The 19081-nt window shown below is 48.6% G+C and overlaps 5 protein-coding genes across 5 annotated transcripts; 3 read left to right on the top strand and 2 right to left on the bottom strand.

Annotated features, from left to right (window-relative positions):
- Positions 1-6296: 6296 nt before the first annotated feature.
- Positions 6297-6725, top strand: LOC121592311 (larval cuticle protein A2B-like). The gene has a single exon (XM_041913710.1). The coding sequence runs from the start codon at positions 6297-6299 to the stop codon at positions 6723-6725; it is 429 nt and encodes a 142-aa protein (XP_041769644.1).
- Positions 6726-8753: 2028 nt separating this feature from the next.
- On the top strand, positions 8754-9930 carry LOC121592851 (neurofilament light polypeptide-like). The gene is made up of 2 exons (XM_041914693.1): positions 8754-8938; positions 9019-9930. The coding sequence occupies exons 1-2, from the start codon at positions 8924-8926 to the stop codon at positions 9772-9774; spliced, it is 771 nt and encodes a 256-aa protein (XP_041770627.1). The 5' UTR covers positions 8754-8923; the 3' UTR covers positions 9775-9930.
- An 863-nt stretch (positions 9931-10793) lies between these two features.
- LOC121593497 (larval cuticle protein A1A-like) lies at positions 10794-11879 on the top strand. The gene is made up of 2 exons (XM_041915870.1): positions 10794-11100; positions 11170-11879. The coding sequence occupies exons 1-2, from the start codon at positions 11032-11034 to the stop codon at positions 11668-11670; spliced, it is 570 nt and encodes a 189-aa protein (XP_041771804.1). The 5' UTR covers positions 10794-11031; the 3' UTR covers positions 11671-11879.
- A 167-nt stretch (positions 11880-12046) lies between these two features.
- LOC121593799 (cilia- and flagella-associated protein 251-like) lies at positions 12047-13011 on the bottom strand. The gene is made up of 2 exons (XM_041916491.1): positions 12941-13011; positions 12047-12866 (listed from the first exon to the last, which is right to left on the bottom strand). The coding sequence occupies exons 1-2, from the start codon at positions 12947-12949 to the stop codon at positions 12108-12110; spliced, it is 768 nt and encodes a 255-aa protein (XP_041772425.1). The 5' UTR covers positions 12950-13011; the 3' UTR covers positions 12047-12107.
- Positions 13012-13442: 431 nt separating this feature from the next.
- Positions 13443-15695, bottom strand: LOC121593378. The gene is made up of 2 exons (XM_041915663.1): positions 15549-15695; positions 13443-15473 (listed from the first exon to the last, which is right to left on the bottom strand). The coding sequence occupies exons 1-2, from the start codon at positions 15555-15557 to the stop codon at positions 13587-13589; spliced, it is 1896 nt and encodes a 631-aa protein (XP_041771597.1). The 5' UTR covers positions 15558-15695; the 3' UTR covers positions 13443-13586.
- Between the last annotated feature and the right edge of the window lie 3386 nt (positions 15696-19081).

Below are 19081 nucleotides of genomic sequence, written 5' to 3'. Positions count from 1 at the left end.
AAAATGGGCGCCATTATTTTTTTTAAATTTTTTGACCGTTTTTTTTTTTTTTGCTCCGCCGCCGCCCGAACTGCCCGAACTGCCCGAACTGCGCGAGCCAGCGCTGGAATCGCTGAAGAACAGCGCGTCAGACGAGCCAAAATCTGCGCTGGCCAGCGCAGATTTTGGCTCGTCTGACGCGCTGGACTTCAGCGATTCCAGCGCTGGCTCGCGCAGTTCGGGCAGTTCGGGCGGCAAGTTCGGGCGGCGGCGGAGCAAAAAAAAAAAACGGTCAAAAATTAAAAAAAACAAATGGCGCCCATTTTTTCGTCCGCTTCTTCCTCTCCTCTCCCTCCCTCACCCTGCCTTGCCTTACTTGCGCTTCAGCCCGTGCCTTCCGCCGCCAGCTGATTGGGTGTTGTGGTGTATGCGTTGATACTTCTATGTGCATTGCGGTTGTGTATTGTTATTGGTGGGTGTTAGCATTTATTAATTAGTGTGTGACCTTGAGACGATGCGGGAGAAGCTGGATTGGGATTTAAAGTGTTATCGGTGTATTGATGGATTATTTTATTTCGTGCCGCTGCTGATGAGACCATTCGACGCCCGTGCCAATTGAGGGTGAAGAAGCCTATTTAAAACAAGCGTAGGAGAACGTCTAACACTAATCTAATATTTTTTTATTTGAGCATGTTTGATGCTTCAACGACCTTCTATGCATCATGTAGCACAGTGTATAGTGGTAATAATTTTTTTTTTTATTTGCCGAAATCTGTCTCCAGTTTTTGGGTCTCGACACACACACACACGCACACAGCGCGGGGAAAGTGACCGTTCACTCTATCATGCCGCGATCCCCCACCCCGCCCAGCGCTTTGGATGAGGATGCGCTACAAGATAGCTGAACCAGCCTTTCTTCCGATAAGGTAGCCGTACTCGCTCGTGCGGGAGAGGGGGGGGGGACTGGTGGTGGATGCGCGCTCGCCTTCGCGCTTTCGTGGGTGCGCGCTCGCGTGCGCACATTCGTGGGTGCGCGCTCGCGTGCGCGCGTTCGTGCATGTGTGCGTGCATGCGTGTGTGTGTTTGCGCGCGCGCGTGTGTGTGTGTGTGTGTGTGTGTGTGTGTGTGTGTGCGAGCGTGTGGAAACCCCAAAAATATTTAATTCTGATGCGTAAATTTTCATCCACTGCGGCAACAAAGTCCGTGCATTTTCGATCTCGCTACCTGAGAGACAACACAACCATTGGATTGGCACCACCATCTTTGCGATCGGCTCTGCTGTTGGGGGTATTAAAAAGACACACGATCGAAGCAAACGTGCATGTGATATGTAGCACATTTCTTTCCAATTCTGCCATCGGATGCAAGTTGAAGCAACTTTTTGAATTGAATCCATACAAAAAAGGATCCTGGATTTGTTTATTACGGTGCGCGTATGGTGCTGCACCTGTCCGTCCAGAATCTGGTGGCTTGTTGGCTGGGCAAGCCGGTATCATGACGCCGAGCGATCGGCACTGCCTTGGAATGAGTTCGGCTCGGTAGGCTCATGTCCTTTGGTCGAGGGCATTCCGTGCATTTGTCGCGTCAGAGTGGTAGCGCGGCAGCAACAAAGACAAGCTAATCTCTTCTCCGGGTGTGGACTGTTATGCTAAGTTCTTCTTCTTATTATTGTTATTGTTGGCGTAATAGCCTACGCGATCATGCCGGCCATTTCAGGACTTGAGTACCACGTAGCCGGATAGTCAGCGCTTGCTACGGCGGACGGTTCATACGCGGTTAGAACCCATGACGGGCATGCTGTTAAGATGTGCGGAATGATGGTGGTTCCGCGGGACGGCTCCTATCCAGCGGGCAACTTGCATACTGCCACACTGTCTTCTGCCCGATGCATACGCTGCAGGCAGGGGGAAGGATGCTCCTCCACAAAAAAAAACACCGTCATGAACCAGCGGCGGATCTAACGGTAGGCGGACTAGGCGGTCGCTGAAGATCTCTAGTCTATAGTATGCCGTATGTCTACAAGTGGACAGAGGCCTCGTAAATAAAACAACAACAACAACAAGTGGACAGAGTATTAGCGACAAGGGCCCCTGGAAAGATGGTCGTTGGGGCCCCGTGGCTGGAAAACCATTTGCACCGCTCTCCCCCTCCCCATGCCGGCAACAATTTTAGGGCTTGTGACCGATGATCGTAGGGGTCCCTTGGCGACCCCCCCCTCCGCGCCGTCGATTTAAGTATAATGTTCAATCTCCCAACAGGTGTGTGCCAGTACCCCCTCCTCCCGGTCATCAGTTACCATTTACATGGACCTCAACTCGTCCTTCCGCCACAGTCATAAACACCTTCCTTTCTTTGACCGATGGATCATAACATTCCGGAAGAAAGCACATTTGGCTAAAGTGCATACACACGCACGTACACACCCATGCGCTGACGGCTCAGCATATCTGTGTAATCTAAACCATACGAAAGCAAAAGCTTAGTGTAAGAAAGTTATGCTTAATGCTTAGCACATTCAGTTCGATGGCAGGCCCCAGGAACTGCCAGTGAACTTTCCAGTATACCGGTTTCACAATCAGCTTGCGTTCTAGATGCCGGCGGAACGGAAAGCTGATGAAAATCAGCGCCAGGCTGAACGTGATCATGCGAATTAGGGTTCTGCGCGTTGCACAGCAAACCCTCCAACGTGAGCTAGCGATTCCTTGGTCATTTTTACGTGGCAGCGATTGAACTCATTGCTCTTTTTCGGTTTGATTTGTAAAAATGCAACTTTACCGGCGCAATGTTTATTAACGGCTTTTTAAGCGCCACAGCAACTCATGAGCATTGTCCACACGCGAGAAAGAGATAGCGCTATGGAGAGAAAAGGCACGGACGACGGCTGATAGCGATTGGCCGTCTGACGCACCAACACATCGATACCTGTAAGAGCGCTCTCAGGCGAGGGGTATGAGGCGGAGCCAGGGACGGGTAGCTCGACGAGCTGCTCGACAAATTTGCCGTTGGAGAGAAAAGGAAGGCATGATAAAATTCTCAGAACGCCATAACGCCTTCCGTCGCTTTGCGCAGCGGGTATTATCTTTAAAATTCAATAAAAAGGCTCTGCATAGCTTTTAACGGAAGATTAAGATATACATTTAATTAAAAGCATACAAAGATATTAGATTTTCAAACTACCACTACGAACTATTCCATGGATTAGTCTAATCAAAATTTGTAGCTATGAGTTGCTCGTTTGTTCGACAAATTGTTCACCTAACGTAACAGAAATCCACCGTACTAATAGGACTCATATTAATGCCAAAACACCACACAAATACAAATTTCCACATTATGGAATTATCCAGATCTCCTTAATCATCCTTGGTAATGCGATGTTTTTAATTAAACACACCTTCCACAATCATGCGCGGATCGCTTAACGTCCACCGGTTGACATAAAGCACTAAAACCACTAGTAAAGGTAACCGATCCTCTCCCAAACTGGTCAATAAGATGCGTGAAAATACTGTGCGAAACTTTTGCCAGTCGCACGAAGGCGCAACCCACTGCCGCTAGTGAGAAAACATAGCTCACCTTCCATAAAGGTGGTTAAGGTAGCCAGCATGAGCAGAATTTCATCAACCCTTTGTGGAGAAGTGGAGGGAATTGCAATAAGAGGAGAGTGAGGTACACATGTAAGCTCAATTTCCTACCATACGCACTATGTCATTCTATCGCTTTAGCAGCCGCCGCAGGCCGATGGCTCTAAAAGGCTGAAACCAATTTGCCGCAAAACGCCAACCAATTGGATCACTCCGTGTGCGTGATCTTGCGTGCGAACGTCTCCAACGTCCGGCGCAGTGGCCAAATCGACACAGTTGAAGAAATCGAAGAAGAAAAAAAAACACACTCATGCACGTAAGTAATCGAGCTAAACGAGCTGACTGAGCGAGCCTGCGGCGAGCTAAATACCGTTTTATTTCTGCTAAATACGTACAAAAACGCCCTTCGGCTTTTGGGGGCCGCAAAATGGAGTGATAAACAAAAATAATAGTAAACATATACGGGCCTTTCATAAAGGCCTCCCGTCCCTTCGGGCAGTTCCGTTTAGAAAGATTTAGAAACCAAATCGACGCACAGGGCAGACCGCCGCCGCCGCCCTGTCCTGGCTGCCCCGCCACGCTGACCTCTTAGTCGTTGATTTGACGTGATTCATGGTTGATGCAGGGATCATTACTGTTATTATCCGTGCGCCGTGTTTAAAGTATGTTTAGAGCAATTTCGGACCGTACACGCACCGAGCACCGAGGGTTCGGGGCACGTGGCCGGGCATGTCACCCGGAGTGTTGCAGAAGGGTTCGCGACCCTTCCGGAGCAAACCTTTTCGGACCAGGTGGGGTTGATGCAATCGATTGAAATTCTCGCTAAATGCCGCAATGTGGAGCTGGCCGATGGGAAACCGGCGTCTTCTAAGCGTTGGCTGCATGCAGCTGGTGGTGGGGATATGAATGAAGCCAGAATTGGATTCATTTGGCAGGGTTCACATCTTCGCTGATCTCGATCCTAATCGGCCGCGTATGCCGATGGCACCTGGCGGGAAGATTGATTGGCCTGTCAGTCTATCGATCATAAGCCGGGCGAAGATCGATCCCGCTGCGCTGCTTCGCAACGCCTTCATGCGAACTCCACCCAGTCTCCAGTGGAAGGGATTTAATGCAATTTTTTACACTCCCTGCACAATCCTCCGGCTCTTCCACAAGCCCAAGCGAAGCAATGAATCAATTTCATAAGAACGGCGGCATTCGGTTCGGAACTGTCGCCCTCAGTCCCCGCCGAGACTGGGTACGATGTCCGATGACATTCTCACACGTCACGCACCGCAACGTGAACGTGGCCGCTTTTGGCTAGCTGCAACAATCGCTACGGCGGCCGGTGGATACCGTTGACGTGTTGAAATGTTTATTTGAAACTAATTGTATCGCTAAGGTTGGGGGAGATTGGCATGTTTTTTTTTTCGGCATAGCTATGGCAAGCGAGAGCAAGTTTTCCCATGACGGAGACGCTGGCCCGAAATCAAACACATACAGCGCGTACTACTGCCAGGGCGTAGAGGTCACCCACCCAAAAAACTGCGCTGTGAAATTATGTGCGAAATAAGAAAAAAAAATAACAACCTACAAAACTAGCTCATCAGCAGGACCGGTAGACAAAAGGCAGACCAGCTTTAATCAGCGGTCATAAAATTCGTCTCGATTCGCTGGTCATCGTGAATGGGGTGGAGCCTTGCACCCGAGCTGCACCCGGGTGATCGTGCACGTGAGGAAAATGGTTTCGGTGGGCGCAGATTGCCACATTTTAATGGTCACTACGATGTCACGCGCGTTTTCACTGTCGCCTCTATCACTGGGCAGTGTTTGCGAAAATCAAGCGTGCGGTGGAAAATGATCGAGTGGCGCTAAATTCGGCGTGGGAAATGTCGTCCACGGGTAACCTTTCTCTGGTTGGTGGTGACTGTTTTTGTTTTATGGATGCGTGAAATGCGAGGGCCTTCGTTAATGATGTTGCAGATTTTATGGCACGTTGAAAGTCAGCCATCACATAAAGGTGTCAAATGAGGCGATTGAGCTGGGTGATTGTTTTACATCTGCCATTCTTTTGCAAATGAAAGAAATGAATTCAGTAGATGAAGCAGTAAAATAGATTTCGAAACACTTTAAAAATTAATGATCGTTTCTGTCTGGGCTAGCTGTTCCAACATAACACGCAGCAAACAAAGACGGAATCTTGTTAACGTGCCCAAAACATGTAAATTATTCCCAGTTTTTGGTAGCTTCAATGCTTGTTCAACAACGTGTAAACAACGATTACAGTTAAGACCATGAAATTGAGCCTCTAGCTGTTGAGTTTTGAGGAAGTGACCCCCTTTTCGGGACAAATTACCGCATTATTCTTACTAAATAACCAATCTAGAGCCTCACAAAGCTAGCAAAAGGGCACTACCTCGTGTAAGGCTCGCCACAAGCACTGCTTCCACCAAGTACATTGAATCGAACGGGCAAAATGTACCATTTGCATATGATTTACAGCTAACCGATTCGTTAATTACAATCAACTGAACGCAAGCAGCAGCACCAGCACCAGCACGAAACCGGCACGAATCGGAAGGCTGATGGGCAAAAGATATTTATAAACCGTGCCTACCGCACCGCCACTGTTCAGTCGATTAGTTTCGCCGTGTGCGGCCAGGTGGAGAAGCGCTCAGCAGTACGGTTCCGTGCCTTGCCTCCGCGTTGCAGTTCCAGTTCCAGCTAGCAAACAAATAGAACCACACAGTCATGCCGGCCCAACTGCAGCTGCAGCAAAGTGTCCTGCATCGATTGATTCCACTGCTGGTGCTGGTATCGATCGCTGCCAGCCTCCCAGCCATACGCCCCGGACCGAACACCATCGCCGACATCAATCAGCACCGCACGCGCACACGGGAAACGCTCATCCAGCACACCCCCCGGTACGAGTTCGCGTACGGCGTGAAGGACCCAATTACGGGCGATCACAAAGATCGGTGGGAGAAGCGGGACGGCGACCGGGTGCAGGGTGTGTACATGCTCGAGGAGCCCGACGGGACGCAGCGCATTGTGGAGTACGAGGCCGACGGTGTGCACGGCTTCCGGGCGATCGTCACCAACGTGCCGCTGGCCAAGGGCATCCGTACGCCGCACGACACGATCGCGCACAGCTACAACATGCTGCACGCCACCACCTAGGGCTCGGTCTTGAGCGAAGCTCCAGGAATGGCCTCCAGGAATTGAGATCTCCTCCTGATGGCATCACCGCGCAGGCGACGATGCGGTCCGATCGAGTACGTGCAATTAGTGACAGCTAAATGAGGACGAACTAGATCAGCGGGTCAATCAATTAAGCTCCCGGTGCGTAATGCGTCGTTTTCGATTAGAATTACTTATTTGGCATAAAACGATACACAATCAATCGATGCGAAGTTTGAATGCAATAAAACCTCCCGCTTTAGTGCCCCTTAAAATAGGCAAGCCGCTTCACCGGGCTTCATCATTAGCGTTGGATTTGCACTTCTTTGTACTTTTCGCTTTCGCAGTATGCCGGGGTCTTGCCGGCGGCATAAAAAATGCATACCCTGGTGTGCTGCGGTGGTTGGTGGAATGTCTATCTTACACAAATAAAACCGTCCAGGCTTGGTCGTGCTTGAAGCTGCAATCGCAAGTGTGTGTGTTTTTTTTCGCAACCGTTTCACCTCATTAGGGCAAGTTGGTGTGGGCTCGTGGCTTGAAGGAGCTTCATCAGCGGTTGCGCCAAAAGTTCGTCGGGTGTCACACATCGCATCAAACGTGACACGCCGCCTGCTAAAATGGCAAAGGTTCACGCGGTGCGTCGGTTGCGCGCGCGCGCAGGAACGTCATTCCTGGGTGTATTCTGCATGCCATTTAGTGAAGAGTGATCTTTTGAGGCCAAACAGTAACACTAAACTGGAACTTGAACTCGTCGTGTTTACTTAATTATTGAAAGAGATCGCCATTGGCCAATGGTGGAAGAAAGAAAGTGTCTCTTTACTATTGGAGTAAGAGCGACTGGGAAGGAATCAGCGGCTGCACAGGGTGGGGATTACCCTAAAAAAGGTAAATTCCACATATTGACACCCGGTTGGGCTTGCGCTGCACTGGCTTGCAGGTACGTACGAGACGGCAGCACGGTACAGTGCATCAAGATGCTGAATAATTACGCCCCGGAATGGCGATGATGACTAAATAAATGTAAAATATTTCAAACACCTGAAGAGAGCGTTATCAAATATGGGCAATGCATCGCAAGGTTTGTGGGACGGTTTTAAGCAACATTGTATTGAATTGCTTTGTATGAGCATCATTCGTTTGTTTTATTGAAAATATTCAGGTGTATTTGGATGTCTTTGGCGTTTAAACATGTCATTTATTTTTGCGTCACAGCATTTTAATAAAAAGATTAAAGGCCACAATTAAGCTCATTTTAAATCATACAGAAACTTCAAACACGTTAAATGATATTTTTTTAATTTTATTCTATCGATCGAAAACTTTACCGATAATGTTCCAAATAATGCCTGATACATTTGAACCATTTCCATAAATGTACTCTTTTTCACTTTCTAAAGCAGCTGAGTTATAACCGCACAACCAACTATTAACCGGCGTGCACCATCGAACCGTACAAAAAAAAGGAAACCGATCAGATACGAAAACGAATCGATCGACCCGCGTGGCTCTGGCTCAGGGTTTAGAACAACACAATGCACACAGCAGCTACCCCTTCGAAAGCGTCTATCACACTCGATTAATCCTTCGGCGGTACCAAAGTCGCCCCAGATTCGGTCGGTCGGCTTGATCAACCGTAGCCAAGAACATGCCCCCGGTGGCTCGCCGGTTGTGCGGGGATTGTGCTTCAATTCTCCAATAGTGGAATGGTAGAAACAATGCAGGGCGAGGGGTGCGATCAGCCGGCAAATCGGAGTTGGATGAGCGCCGGTACGTGCATTCAAACTCTCGCACACAAGGTGCACACACCAAAGCATCGACGAGAAAAATCGAAGACGTTCGAACAAGCTAAGCGGTAAAAACGGCACTGTCGGAAGTGAATCTAGGCCGAAAATGTTGCTGCTGCTGCTGCTCGAAATTTGACCGGCTCGGAACATTATTCATATGCGCGTGGTGAGTCCGGCGGGTGCATCGTTTTGTGCCTGGGCAGAGTAGTTTGCTCGATCTAGTCAGTATAAAAGTTTGCGCAACCCCCGGCTACTGTATCAGTTCCCTGCCGTCGATCGAACCGTTTAAATCGTAGCTTTGTTTTTTTTGTTTTGCGTTCTGCTCTCCCACGTGCCGGATCGCCTAAGCTGGTTCTAATTGCTTCTTGGGGCAGTACAGTGGAAGCAAGCAAACGCACGCCGCAGGTGATCAAAATGTCCAGCGCAAAGGTGAGTAGCGGTGACGCATCGGTCAGCAGTGTGTGGGTTTTGTGACGTGACGTGTTGGTGCTTTTTGGCGTGCCTCGTAGGTTCTTCTATTGGTTGGCGCGGTGATGCTGTTTGGGCTTAGTGGATCAGCGGCTCAGACGACTGTTGACAAGGAAAGCCCAAAGGAAAACGTCACCGAGGCAGCAACCGTTGCGGAGCCGGAACTGTCCACGGAGCGATTCAACGCTAGCCGCGTGCTTAGTGCGATCCGAGCGGAAATCGAGCGACGTCGCAGCGAGCGCCGGGAAAAGACGCTCCAGCGCGCTCAGGAACTTCGCGAGCAGATCCTGCAAACGCTGGACAACTTGAGCGAACGCCGACGGGAGTTCGAGCTGCGTCGACAGGAAACCCTGCAGGATGCCGAAGCACTCCGCGAGGCACGCCGCCAGGACATGGAGGCGCGTCGCGTCGGCCGGCTGCCGCAGCGTGAACGCGAGCGTGTCAACCAGGCCCGGCTGGAGAAGCTGACCGAGCAGACCACGCCGGAGGAGAACGAGATCGAGGAGGATGCGATCGATGGCATCGCCGGGGGCAGTGGGGAGGCTACGGAAGGGGTACAGCGCGTGCGCAATCTGTTGCTAATCGAGGAAGCGGACGGTAACTTGCGACTGATCGATTTGGACACCGAGGAAGGGCAACAGTTTGTGCTGAACGGTGGCCCGAAGCGTGGGCAGAGTGGCGAGGTCGCCGCTGAGAAGGAAAAGGAAGGCGAAGAAGCCGAGCAAGAGCGGGAAGGAGAGGAGGAGGAGGAGGAGCAGGAGGCGAGCAAGCGGAAACTCAAGACTGGACAGATTTAGGGTAGAGTAGGAGTGACAGTGTGTTTTTGTTTTCTTCTTTAATGGCAGGAGAGTTAGATAAGTAGCTTATCGTTCATCGCTCAGTTTATCAATCATTTCAAGTGTTCCAAATGCCATTGAGTTAATTATTTGATTTTATGTTTGAAATAAATATTTAGAAAACAAATTCAATCTATTGGTTACTTGGTTACTTTCCATTTCCTATGCACTTAATTTTTTTTACTCAAGCTCAGTTAATATTTTTTCAATGAATTTACAAAATATTTCTTCCTTTTATTTACTTAAATTTTTGGCTCTTAAGATCATCATTTTTCAGTTACCTCCCAGACAATTCAATCAAATGCGTCACCTTTACAGCATTCAAGGGAATAAAACGATCCATTTCTTTTGCCGAAAGCCCAAAACTACCATAATACCTGAACCACAATTGCTTTTTCGGCCTCGGCAGACCTTGCATTGTTGCGTGCTCCCTTTTTGAGGTGCAAATTTCGACACTGACCTACAAACTGGAGCACTAAAACCCTTACAAACACCCTCCCAGCAAATACAGTGTACTGGGCGCCAGTCAACGACACCTTCACCCGTGTTTTGTGCTGTTGTTTACTCTCACCTTCGACTCCAGCGCACCGTGGCATCAATCATCATCGTTCAATGCGGGCAAGGCGTTTCGAGCCGTTACGGTCGGGGGAAATTATGTTGCCCACTAGCGTGTGTATTTACATTTCCCTTTTTATGTTATTGGTCTATACGACTTAAGTGATCAACTTCCGCTGGCGGCACGGATCTGTGCGTGTACGAGTAGCGAACCGCGACGCCTAAAGTGATCACTTCCCTTCCCACTTCGGAAGCAATACATGAACTTTGTAGTATTAAAATTGAAAATACATTTCGTTGTTGGCACTTTTGACTACACCACGTGCACGTTGTTTTTTCTTCACCATGGGAAACACTTTGTCTCAGGGTATGGTGCTGTGAGAAGGCAGGCAGCAGTAGGCCCCGCCTTAAAGAAATGCAAAGCTGTGTTAGCAACCTTGGCTCGGGGTTGTCTGCCAGTGGGAGGAAAGTAGGGCGTTGCGTGCTGTATGGGTGCGAGTGCATATCATTCCCTTAAAGATGTGTTTCGTGGGATAAAGTGTGGGCATTTGGGGAGTTTAATGTGTACTTAAAGGTTAAATTGAAGATGATTTTTCTCCCCCCACTAGAAGCATCTAGAAGCCACATGATGCACACAGATCAAGTTCTAGGTATAAAAGATGGATGCTGTGGGGATGCCGATATCAGTCTCGAGTAGTTCTAGCATCTTATCACAACTGTAGAAACATGAAGGTAAGCAAAGAGGAATAAAAGATGTTTTAAAAGTAAAACAAGGTTTATATTTTCATCTTTTAATTTCAGTTCCTAGCCTTGTTCGTCTCTTTGGAGCTGTTATGCTTCGCCTACGCTCTGGATACAAAACTGTCCGAAGAACGCAAACTAATCTCATACGAAACAAAAGTCTTCCACAAAATCCCCGAGCACACCATTGTGGAGGAAAAAATCGAAGAACTGAAAAAGATTTCGCCAATCGAGAAGAAAGAAACGATCTTTGAGGAAAAGTCGTCTGTTCCGAGCTATGAGTTTGGTTACGGCGTGAAAGATCCAATCAGCGGCGATCATAAAGATCAGTGGGAAAAGCGCCAGGGTGGTCATGTGAAGGGAGCGTATCGATTTGACGAGTCCGATGGTACGCAGCGCATTGTGGAGTACGAAGCAAGCGGCAAGAAAGGGTTCGAAGCGACGGTTAAGAACGTTGAGAAGAAGGTGGAAGGCACCGAGGAAGTTCCGTCGATCGATGAAAAGAAGAAGGAGGGCAAGGTGGCTCACAGCTACAGCTATCTGAAGAGAACTGGCCACTAATCAAAATGACGAAAGAGTTACTAATACAATAAACACAGCACTGCCCAAATAATAATGGTGTCAATTGCAGTTCGTGAGCGCGTTGAACCGGGTTCGTATAATTTTGTACAACTTGCATGGAGCTGGCCACATGATAGTATGTAATTACAACTCAAAAGCTTGCCTGGTTGCCTTTGATTGTATATGGCAGACCGGAATTGTTTAATTCTATACCTTGTAGAAAGAACATTGAATTAAATCGTGATGCTTTACATCAATTGATGACCATGAAATGGTTAGCAGTTAACAAACTGTTGGTGTTGAAAGTAAAGATTGCATATAGGTTCTATTTTGAGTGGAGTCTAGAATTAAGCATTATCCAAGCAAATAAAGTGTAAAGCAAACTTTTTCTTTATTCCAGACTTGACATTTTGATATCAAAACACTCAGCAACGACCTTAATCCACCTTCTTCAGCTTGCTATAGCTTTGAGCCACCTGGCCATCGGCATGTCCCCAGCGAACATCTCCCCGGTTCCTCTCATCTATACGATCGATCTCCTTCACCACAGCCTCGAACCCGTTCCTATCGTCGGCTTCATACTCCACCACCCGCTTCGTTCCATCGGGCTGATCGAGCGTATACTTCCCTTTCACATGATCACCGACACGCTTTTCCCACTGCTCCTTCTTATCTCCTGTGGCCGGATCGTGCACACCGTACGAAAACTCGTACAGCGGGAAATCGTTGAAGTAACGATCCTTCTTCTCACCCTGCTCCTCTTCCTGCGAACGAGACTGTTGTTGTTTCTTGTTGCCTTCGAGCGTCTTCTGCCCGCTGGCTTGCTTTCGGCGATGAAGCTCACGTGCTGGGAGACGTCCTTGGGCACGCCCAACTGCTTCACGATTGCGCTCCTCGCGCTCTTCCAACGCCGAATCCTTCTTTTCCTGTTGTCGGTCGAAGAATTCACGCTTGCGCTCATCGGCAGCCTCCTGTTCATCCTGCTCGGAAGCCTCCTGTTCACCCTGGTCGGAAGCCTCCTGCTCGTCCTTTTGCTTGCCTTCCGCTGTAATGCCAAACACTTCCTCGATCGTGTTCGTTAGCTGCTCCCAGTCCATCTTGGTTTTGCGCTGCTGCAGCGGAGTGCCCGCCTTGGGCTGCTGGGACTGTGGAGCGGCTGCTCCCAGCACAAGCAGCACAGACAGAATCACCAAAATCTGCCAAAAAGGATATGAACAATGAGAACCACTGAAAATAACCTCAAATGCTGCATTCTGAAAAGTAACATTACCTTTGCCATGCTTGGTGTTTGGTGGATTGATTGAAAGAAGATGAAGCTGGCTTAAAATGCGGCAGCTGAATGGTACAGTTTCGGATGCATTCTTGAGCTTTTATACCGATAATGAATGAACAGTAGAAGTATGGCGTGACTTGAAGTTGTTTCCTCGTGCAACCGACAGGCAGAAGTTGGTCTGACCTTTGGCAATGTACCTGCCAGTAAACATACGAACGCTACATGTAGACGAAGCCCTCACCCAACCATAACATTTAGTTCAAGAGTGTTACCAAGCTGCCAAAAAGATGCTTCTACTAGGGCAACACTACAATGTTTACACGGTCAATGTTGTTTAATGAGTACAGAAGTACCTAAAAAGCATCTAGAAAACTCGCAAAATAGAATTGAACAGAATGTTTCATATTCCCGATCTTATCATGAATGTCATCGATTATAGTTTCCAATCCAAGGTTAATCAAATTCACAAATACCATCGTTTTAACAGGACAACAACAGATTTAACTATTTATTAGCTCTTTAATCGCTATTCTTAAACAGAGGTAACAAAATGGGGTGCGGTTAGGATTCCATTTTACACGTAACAGTCTTACAGACATTTGTATTTGCTCAACCTTACTGACGAGCAAAAACTGTTGAGAGTTTAACTGATCTTTTGGAACTTCACGTAGCTCTGGCCTCCGTTAGGTCCTTCCTTCAGTACGGCACGTGGCCTACCGCCAGGAACAAAACCAAACACAGGATTATCCACGTAAGCCATCGGTCCTATTTCCCGCACCGGTTGGGCCTGTCTGTACTCCAGCCCTCCCCACAACCCATCGGACAGCAGTGGATTGCGCTCGGATTTCACTTTCTCCAGGAACTTTTGCGATTTGTACACCCCCTGGTACGATTTCGATCCACCGTACCCGATCTTGACCACCTTAGCGTCTTTGCGCCCAGGCTTCAGTGAACCCTTGTTGATGAGCACCTTCAGCTGGTCGAGCTGTTTCTTCTGTGCCGCCGTGGGTCCTGGCAAGCTAGCAGCACTGTTTTTGGCACTCTTTTTCCCATTTTCTGCCCGTATGTCGAACGATTTCGTTGGATCTTGGCTCGGGGACACTTCCTTCGGTTGTTCTTGCTGAGCTTTCTCGAGCTTGGTAAAATCTTCCAGATCCTGCTCCGTGAACTCCTTCTTCAGATAGTCCTTGAACAGCAGATTGAACTCCGATATGGTAAGGCCACCTTGCCGGTTGGCCAGAATGCGCGCCATCTCGCTAATGTCCATGTTGGCATCGATATTCACTGGAGCACTGGCACCACTTTCCTCATTGCCTTCCTCCGCCTCTTCCGCCGTTTCAGTTTCGGGCGTTTCTTCAACATTTTCCACAATCGGACGGATGGACTCTTCAAAGTCCTTAAAATCAGCACTCAAGTAATCACCGTAACTGTTGCGCAGTTTGCTTGGAGCAGACACACGGTTCGAAGAGCTGCTTCCCGTTTCGGAGCTCTTGGTTGAAGTTGACACGGGTGTCGCCGAGGTGGTCACTTGGGAATCACTTACAAAGTAACCTACAGTCGTGAAACTTCCACCACCACGGATGCTTTCCGGTAGGAAGTCATCGGGCTGACGACCTTCTTCAGCCTGTGGTCTTTTGCGCGAGCCTGCACTTCCACGCGTGTTCTGCGGGGCAGTTCTTGCACGCGATGATTCAACCGCACCCTTTCGTTCACGATTTTCACTCACTGTTTTCTTGTCTCCTGTTTCGTTATTAGAGTTCATTTGTTCCACACTCTCCGATTTCTTTCGAGGATTCTCGTACTTCAGCAACAGATAGATCTCTTCGTTTTCCTCCACAGCAGACTTGGGAATCGATTTCAGCACTTTGCCCGGAGGCTTCGCCGTCGTTGGCGCGGTTGTCGTAGTCGTGGTCGCTTCGGTCGCAAACAGCACCGGTCCTCGCTCTCGCAGCTGAGGAGTGTTGTAAAAGTCTTGCGCACTGATCGGTTTCACAATCGCGTCCTGTTCCGGGATTGATTCCTCCGGCGGATAGTACTCCACCGATTGGTACGACAAGACACGGTTCTGACCGCGTCCCTGGCTGCTGCTCTGGAACACGGTCGCCTGCAGGGGCACCTCCTCCAGCCCCGGGGACACGGCATTAAAGTCTATGCTCTTGATCGAGGACTTCACTTCACTCTGTACCGTCGGCTTTGCAGCGGCCAGCGTGGTGGAGATTCGCTCGCCACCATCAGCACCACCATCACTACCACTATTAGCACCACCGTCCGTCCCCACATTGCCCCGTTCTGCGTTCACCGCACCAAAGAACTGTTCATTGCGCTGTTGGACATTTTCTTGACTCGCACTACCGGGGGCAATCGTGGGCGCTAGCGGTACCGAGCGCGACGTGCCCGTTCGGTCCGCGTTCACGTGCAGCTGGTGGACGGCAAACGTGCCGTGCTTGATATTGATCTCATACTCGTCTTTCTTCAGTGCACTCCCGGTGGAAACCAGCAGTGTGGCGAAGCACAGTATGACCACCACCAGCTGGAACCAGATACAGAAAAGGGATTTCTTAAGATCACTGACGACGTCGCGCTCGCGCAAACCACTGAAACTCACCTTAAACATTGCGAGCGAGTCTCAAACGAGGAAGAAGGGACACTGTTTGTTTGGCGCGTTAGATTGCTATCTGTTTGCGCGAGCCCACCCAGAACACAAAACAGAACGCTGCGCGTGTGCCCCTCTTCGAGAGCTACGACTACTACTGCGTTAATGGCTATCAGTGGACTGACCACTTTCTTTACTTTCGCTCACGGTATTTATAAGCTCAGTGTGCGGGTTTTGGTTTGATGTTGTTTGCATTATGTGGTGCATTTGGACGCATCACCGCTGAGGCCTGGGTGGGAGGTTTTATGTGTTTTGATAGGCATCGAAGCACTGAAAACGGTGCGTAATCGAATTGTAGTGTAAGCAGGAAACTTGCACTACACTAGCCTGGGGTTTTTTCCCTCAACGTTCCGGGCTGCAAGCTGTTTGTTAGCGTACCACCATGTTTACGATCGTCCCCGGCCTCCCCTAGTCAATTTTTGCAAACCGTCGGGGAATGTACCGGACAATGGTTAAGCTGTCAGAGGATTGAAGTGAGGCAGCCCTTTCTAAGCCGCTTCTTGGCTTTGAAGTTTCATCCAAGGGTCCCAAATTTGGACCCACCGTTGGCTGGTGGGTTCGTGACCGAAGCACCTTAAAATGTAACAATCGATTGCGTGTTCGAATTGCTTTGGGTGAGGTTCGTTGGGTAGTGGGTTAAACGATTGGTGTAAAAAAGAAATAACGTCTATGAGCAGTCATCCACAGCGTCTAGACTGATGTGGTAAAGCACAGAGCTTAAAGTAATGTTAGAAATGTGCGTTTTTGACGCTGTTTAATACTCTCTGTCATGTTTAGTTCTGCACGTATAGTAAGCATCAGCATAATATCCGCTTCAGAGCATGTCCTGGACTTCCAAACGACTACTATTTAGGATGGACTCTCTTTAGTCCAAAAACAGTTACGGCCGAACATGATAATTAAACAATCTTTGAATGTGACTTCACGACGAAGAGAACGACATTTGCTTTGCAACAAGCATGAACCGTCATCCAGTCACTCAAAGTATAGAAATAGTTTACAAATATCAAACGGATATATAAATAATCTGTCCCTCACGAGCGAGCTCTAACCGTTCCATCGACCGCAGCACCTGTAAAATCCCGAAGATCAATAAAGTCCGGGAAAATCCACTCCATCTGGATTGGTTTGTTTCTCGTGACTCAGTCATCAGCTCACAAGGCCCTCCTCCTTCTCCTTTTAGAACAACGCTTCCGACCGACTCGAACAAGCATCTTCTATCGATCTCCCTTCCCGAGGTCATCCCTTAACCGGACGTCGGTTGCCACTGGCCTCCGTTTGCTCGCAGCCATTACAATCACCTTGACACCGGAATGGTCGCTAGCCTCTCCACCATGCCGCCATGCCGACCCGCTCATTCAGCGTGTCACTCGAAACTGGAACGCGCCAAGTGACTGAAGATGAATGATTGTTTTACCAATCGCGCGTTCGTTGTCTCCGGCGGTCGCGCGATTGAAAAGCGGTTTGCCGCTCTGCCAATAGAGATTCGATCGAGCGCGCTGGCTCGATCAAAAGATGAGTGAGTGTGGCTTCGTTTGAGTGATCGCTTTGTATGACAAGTTCAGCGGCGCAGTGTAAGCCCATTCGCGTAAGCCTTTGACCACGAACTTGGCGATGCTAACGATGGTACGCGATCAAGGCCCGATTGGAAACCCGATGGCACACAGCACAACGACCACCGTATAATTAGCACTGCCAGCCTGCAGGTTCTCCTTTTTTGCCAACTGTCGGTACAGTCGCTGCGAGCGTGGTGCAGCACAAATCCCGCACAACTCCGTCCACTGCGGACTAAACAAACGGAGCCGGCTCGGAGAGCAAGCGACCACCGCAAGCTGACCGCAAAAATATGATGCCAACGGGTGCCCAACAGTGACTAGAACTTCTCCAAGGTAGTGCGCAATTAGTCTGATTAATGAAAGTAGACAGCGACCATAGCGGGGCCGCTAAAGGCCAACGGACTGGCCCGGAGAAGATGACGAACTACGATATCGACTGTCGAAGTGGCCTTCGAGATTTAGATCAAAACAAACTGTTGCCGGAAGGTATTTAGAATAACATGAGATGAACTGAGCGAGTTTCAATCATACTAGAACTTTTGCAAGGAGGTCTCTTTGCTCTCAAATTCGATCGGGTATAACTTTGCAAGACCCAAACGGAATGCATGTTATGCCATAACCTTTTTCAGAAGCACCAGTATCGCACCGATACCGGTTTTCCACTACACATCACAAAAATGTCGTCTTCATGGATACCGGCTCGCGGAGGCTCAAATGAGAGAGTCCAAACGGGAGTTGTCAGCCTGCAAACTGCCAGCCCAAAAACGCTTACAAATCGCCTCGAATGTGAACCGTTCACACACTTTTCCTTTCCCGCAAGCGCAGCTGCTTAGCTCTCGAGGTAAGGACCGCAAAACCTTACCACGGCCGACACTGCCGACACCTTCTCGGGAGGACCACTTGACATTCGTGTTGTGTGGTGCTAAACAGCTGATTTTACAACCTCTGAGAGAAGAAGATACGGCTTGGAAATTGTGGTTTGCTTGGCTTGCGACACACATAGACGCCGGTACGGTAAGAGGCAGTTTGAAAGTAATCGCCCAAGAGAGATGAGCATTCGTGATGTAGCCATTCGAATGGGGGAAGGCATCGCGTTCTTGTACAATTCTATATAAAGCTATAATTTTCGTAGAATGATGATGTTGAAAGCTTATTACATTATGCAGGCCACAGCAGAGAATTAAAGTGAAGATTTGATGAAATTTAATTTAAACGTCGGTTGCTTAGGGATGTCATAAAATGCGGTGTTTATGATTGAGTGATGCAACGTATTATAGTATGACGGTTACGAAAATTACTCCAACATGTTTATGAGTCACCTCTTACCCCATGCTGCACGTCGTTTGAATATGTATACGGGCGCCGTCCTTCAGAACTAAATTGAGTTTTAGAAGTAATCTAAATAGGCCTTATAATTGTGTGGCAACAACTTTGCTCTTAACGCCACGTATAATGCTGTAATACATTTGAAACATACCGAGATAACGATACCCACATATGCTATTTCTCTAAGCCTTGCTGTGTAATTGATAAGAAAGGCCACGTTAGTCGTGAAAGATAACATACATTGCGGGTGAATTACTCAATAACTCCTGTAGCATTTGCTTCACTCTTAAACAAGTTGTTTGTTTCAGTGCTAACCATCATAATTTAAATACGCTATCACGCATTTATTTGACGATTTTCATTCAATGTTTGTCAAAACAAGACACACACCTTCCCCGTCGAGTAGTAACTCACCAATGCTCACGCATGAGAAGCTGAGAAGTGAGAGAGAGAGAGCGAGATCAAGAGTGAGAAAAACATCCCCCCATTCTATGGAGCAAACAAAACGTAAACAAATATGACATAACGCTACAACAAAAAAAAAAAAAACAACTCTCCCTCAGAGAGCGATAGGAAACCTTACGAGATTGGAAAAATTGTGCC

The sequence above is a fragment of the Anopheles merus genome, chromosome 2L (genome assembly GCF_017562075.2).
Source record: "Anopheles merus strain MAF chromosome 2L, AmerM5.1, whole genome shotgun sequence".
Taxonomy (NCBI): domain Eukaryota; kingdom Metazoa; phylum Arthropoda; class Insecta; order Diptera; family Culicidae; genus Anopheles; species Anopheles merus.
This window is presented reverse-complemented; position numbering and strand designations above follow the sequence as displayed.

What these genes read in the sequence shown, in the direction of transcription:
- LOC121593497 (XM_041915870.1), top strand. Translation starts at nt 11,032, where the DNA reads ATGCTGTGGGGATGCCGATATCAGTCTCGAGTAGTTCTAGCATCTTAT. An exon ending in ACAACTGTAGAAACATGAAG is followed by an intron (nt 11,101 to 11,169) that starts GTAAGCAAAGAG and finishes TTTTAATTTCAG; the next exon opens with TTCCTAGCCTTGTTCGTCTC.
- LOC121592311 (XM_041913710.1), top strand. Translation starts at nt 6,297, where the DNA reads ATGCCGGCCCAACTGCAGCTGCAGCAAAGTGTCCTGCATCGATTGATT.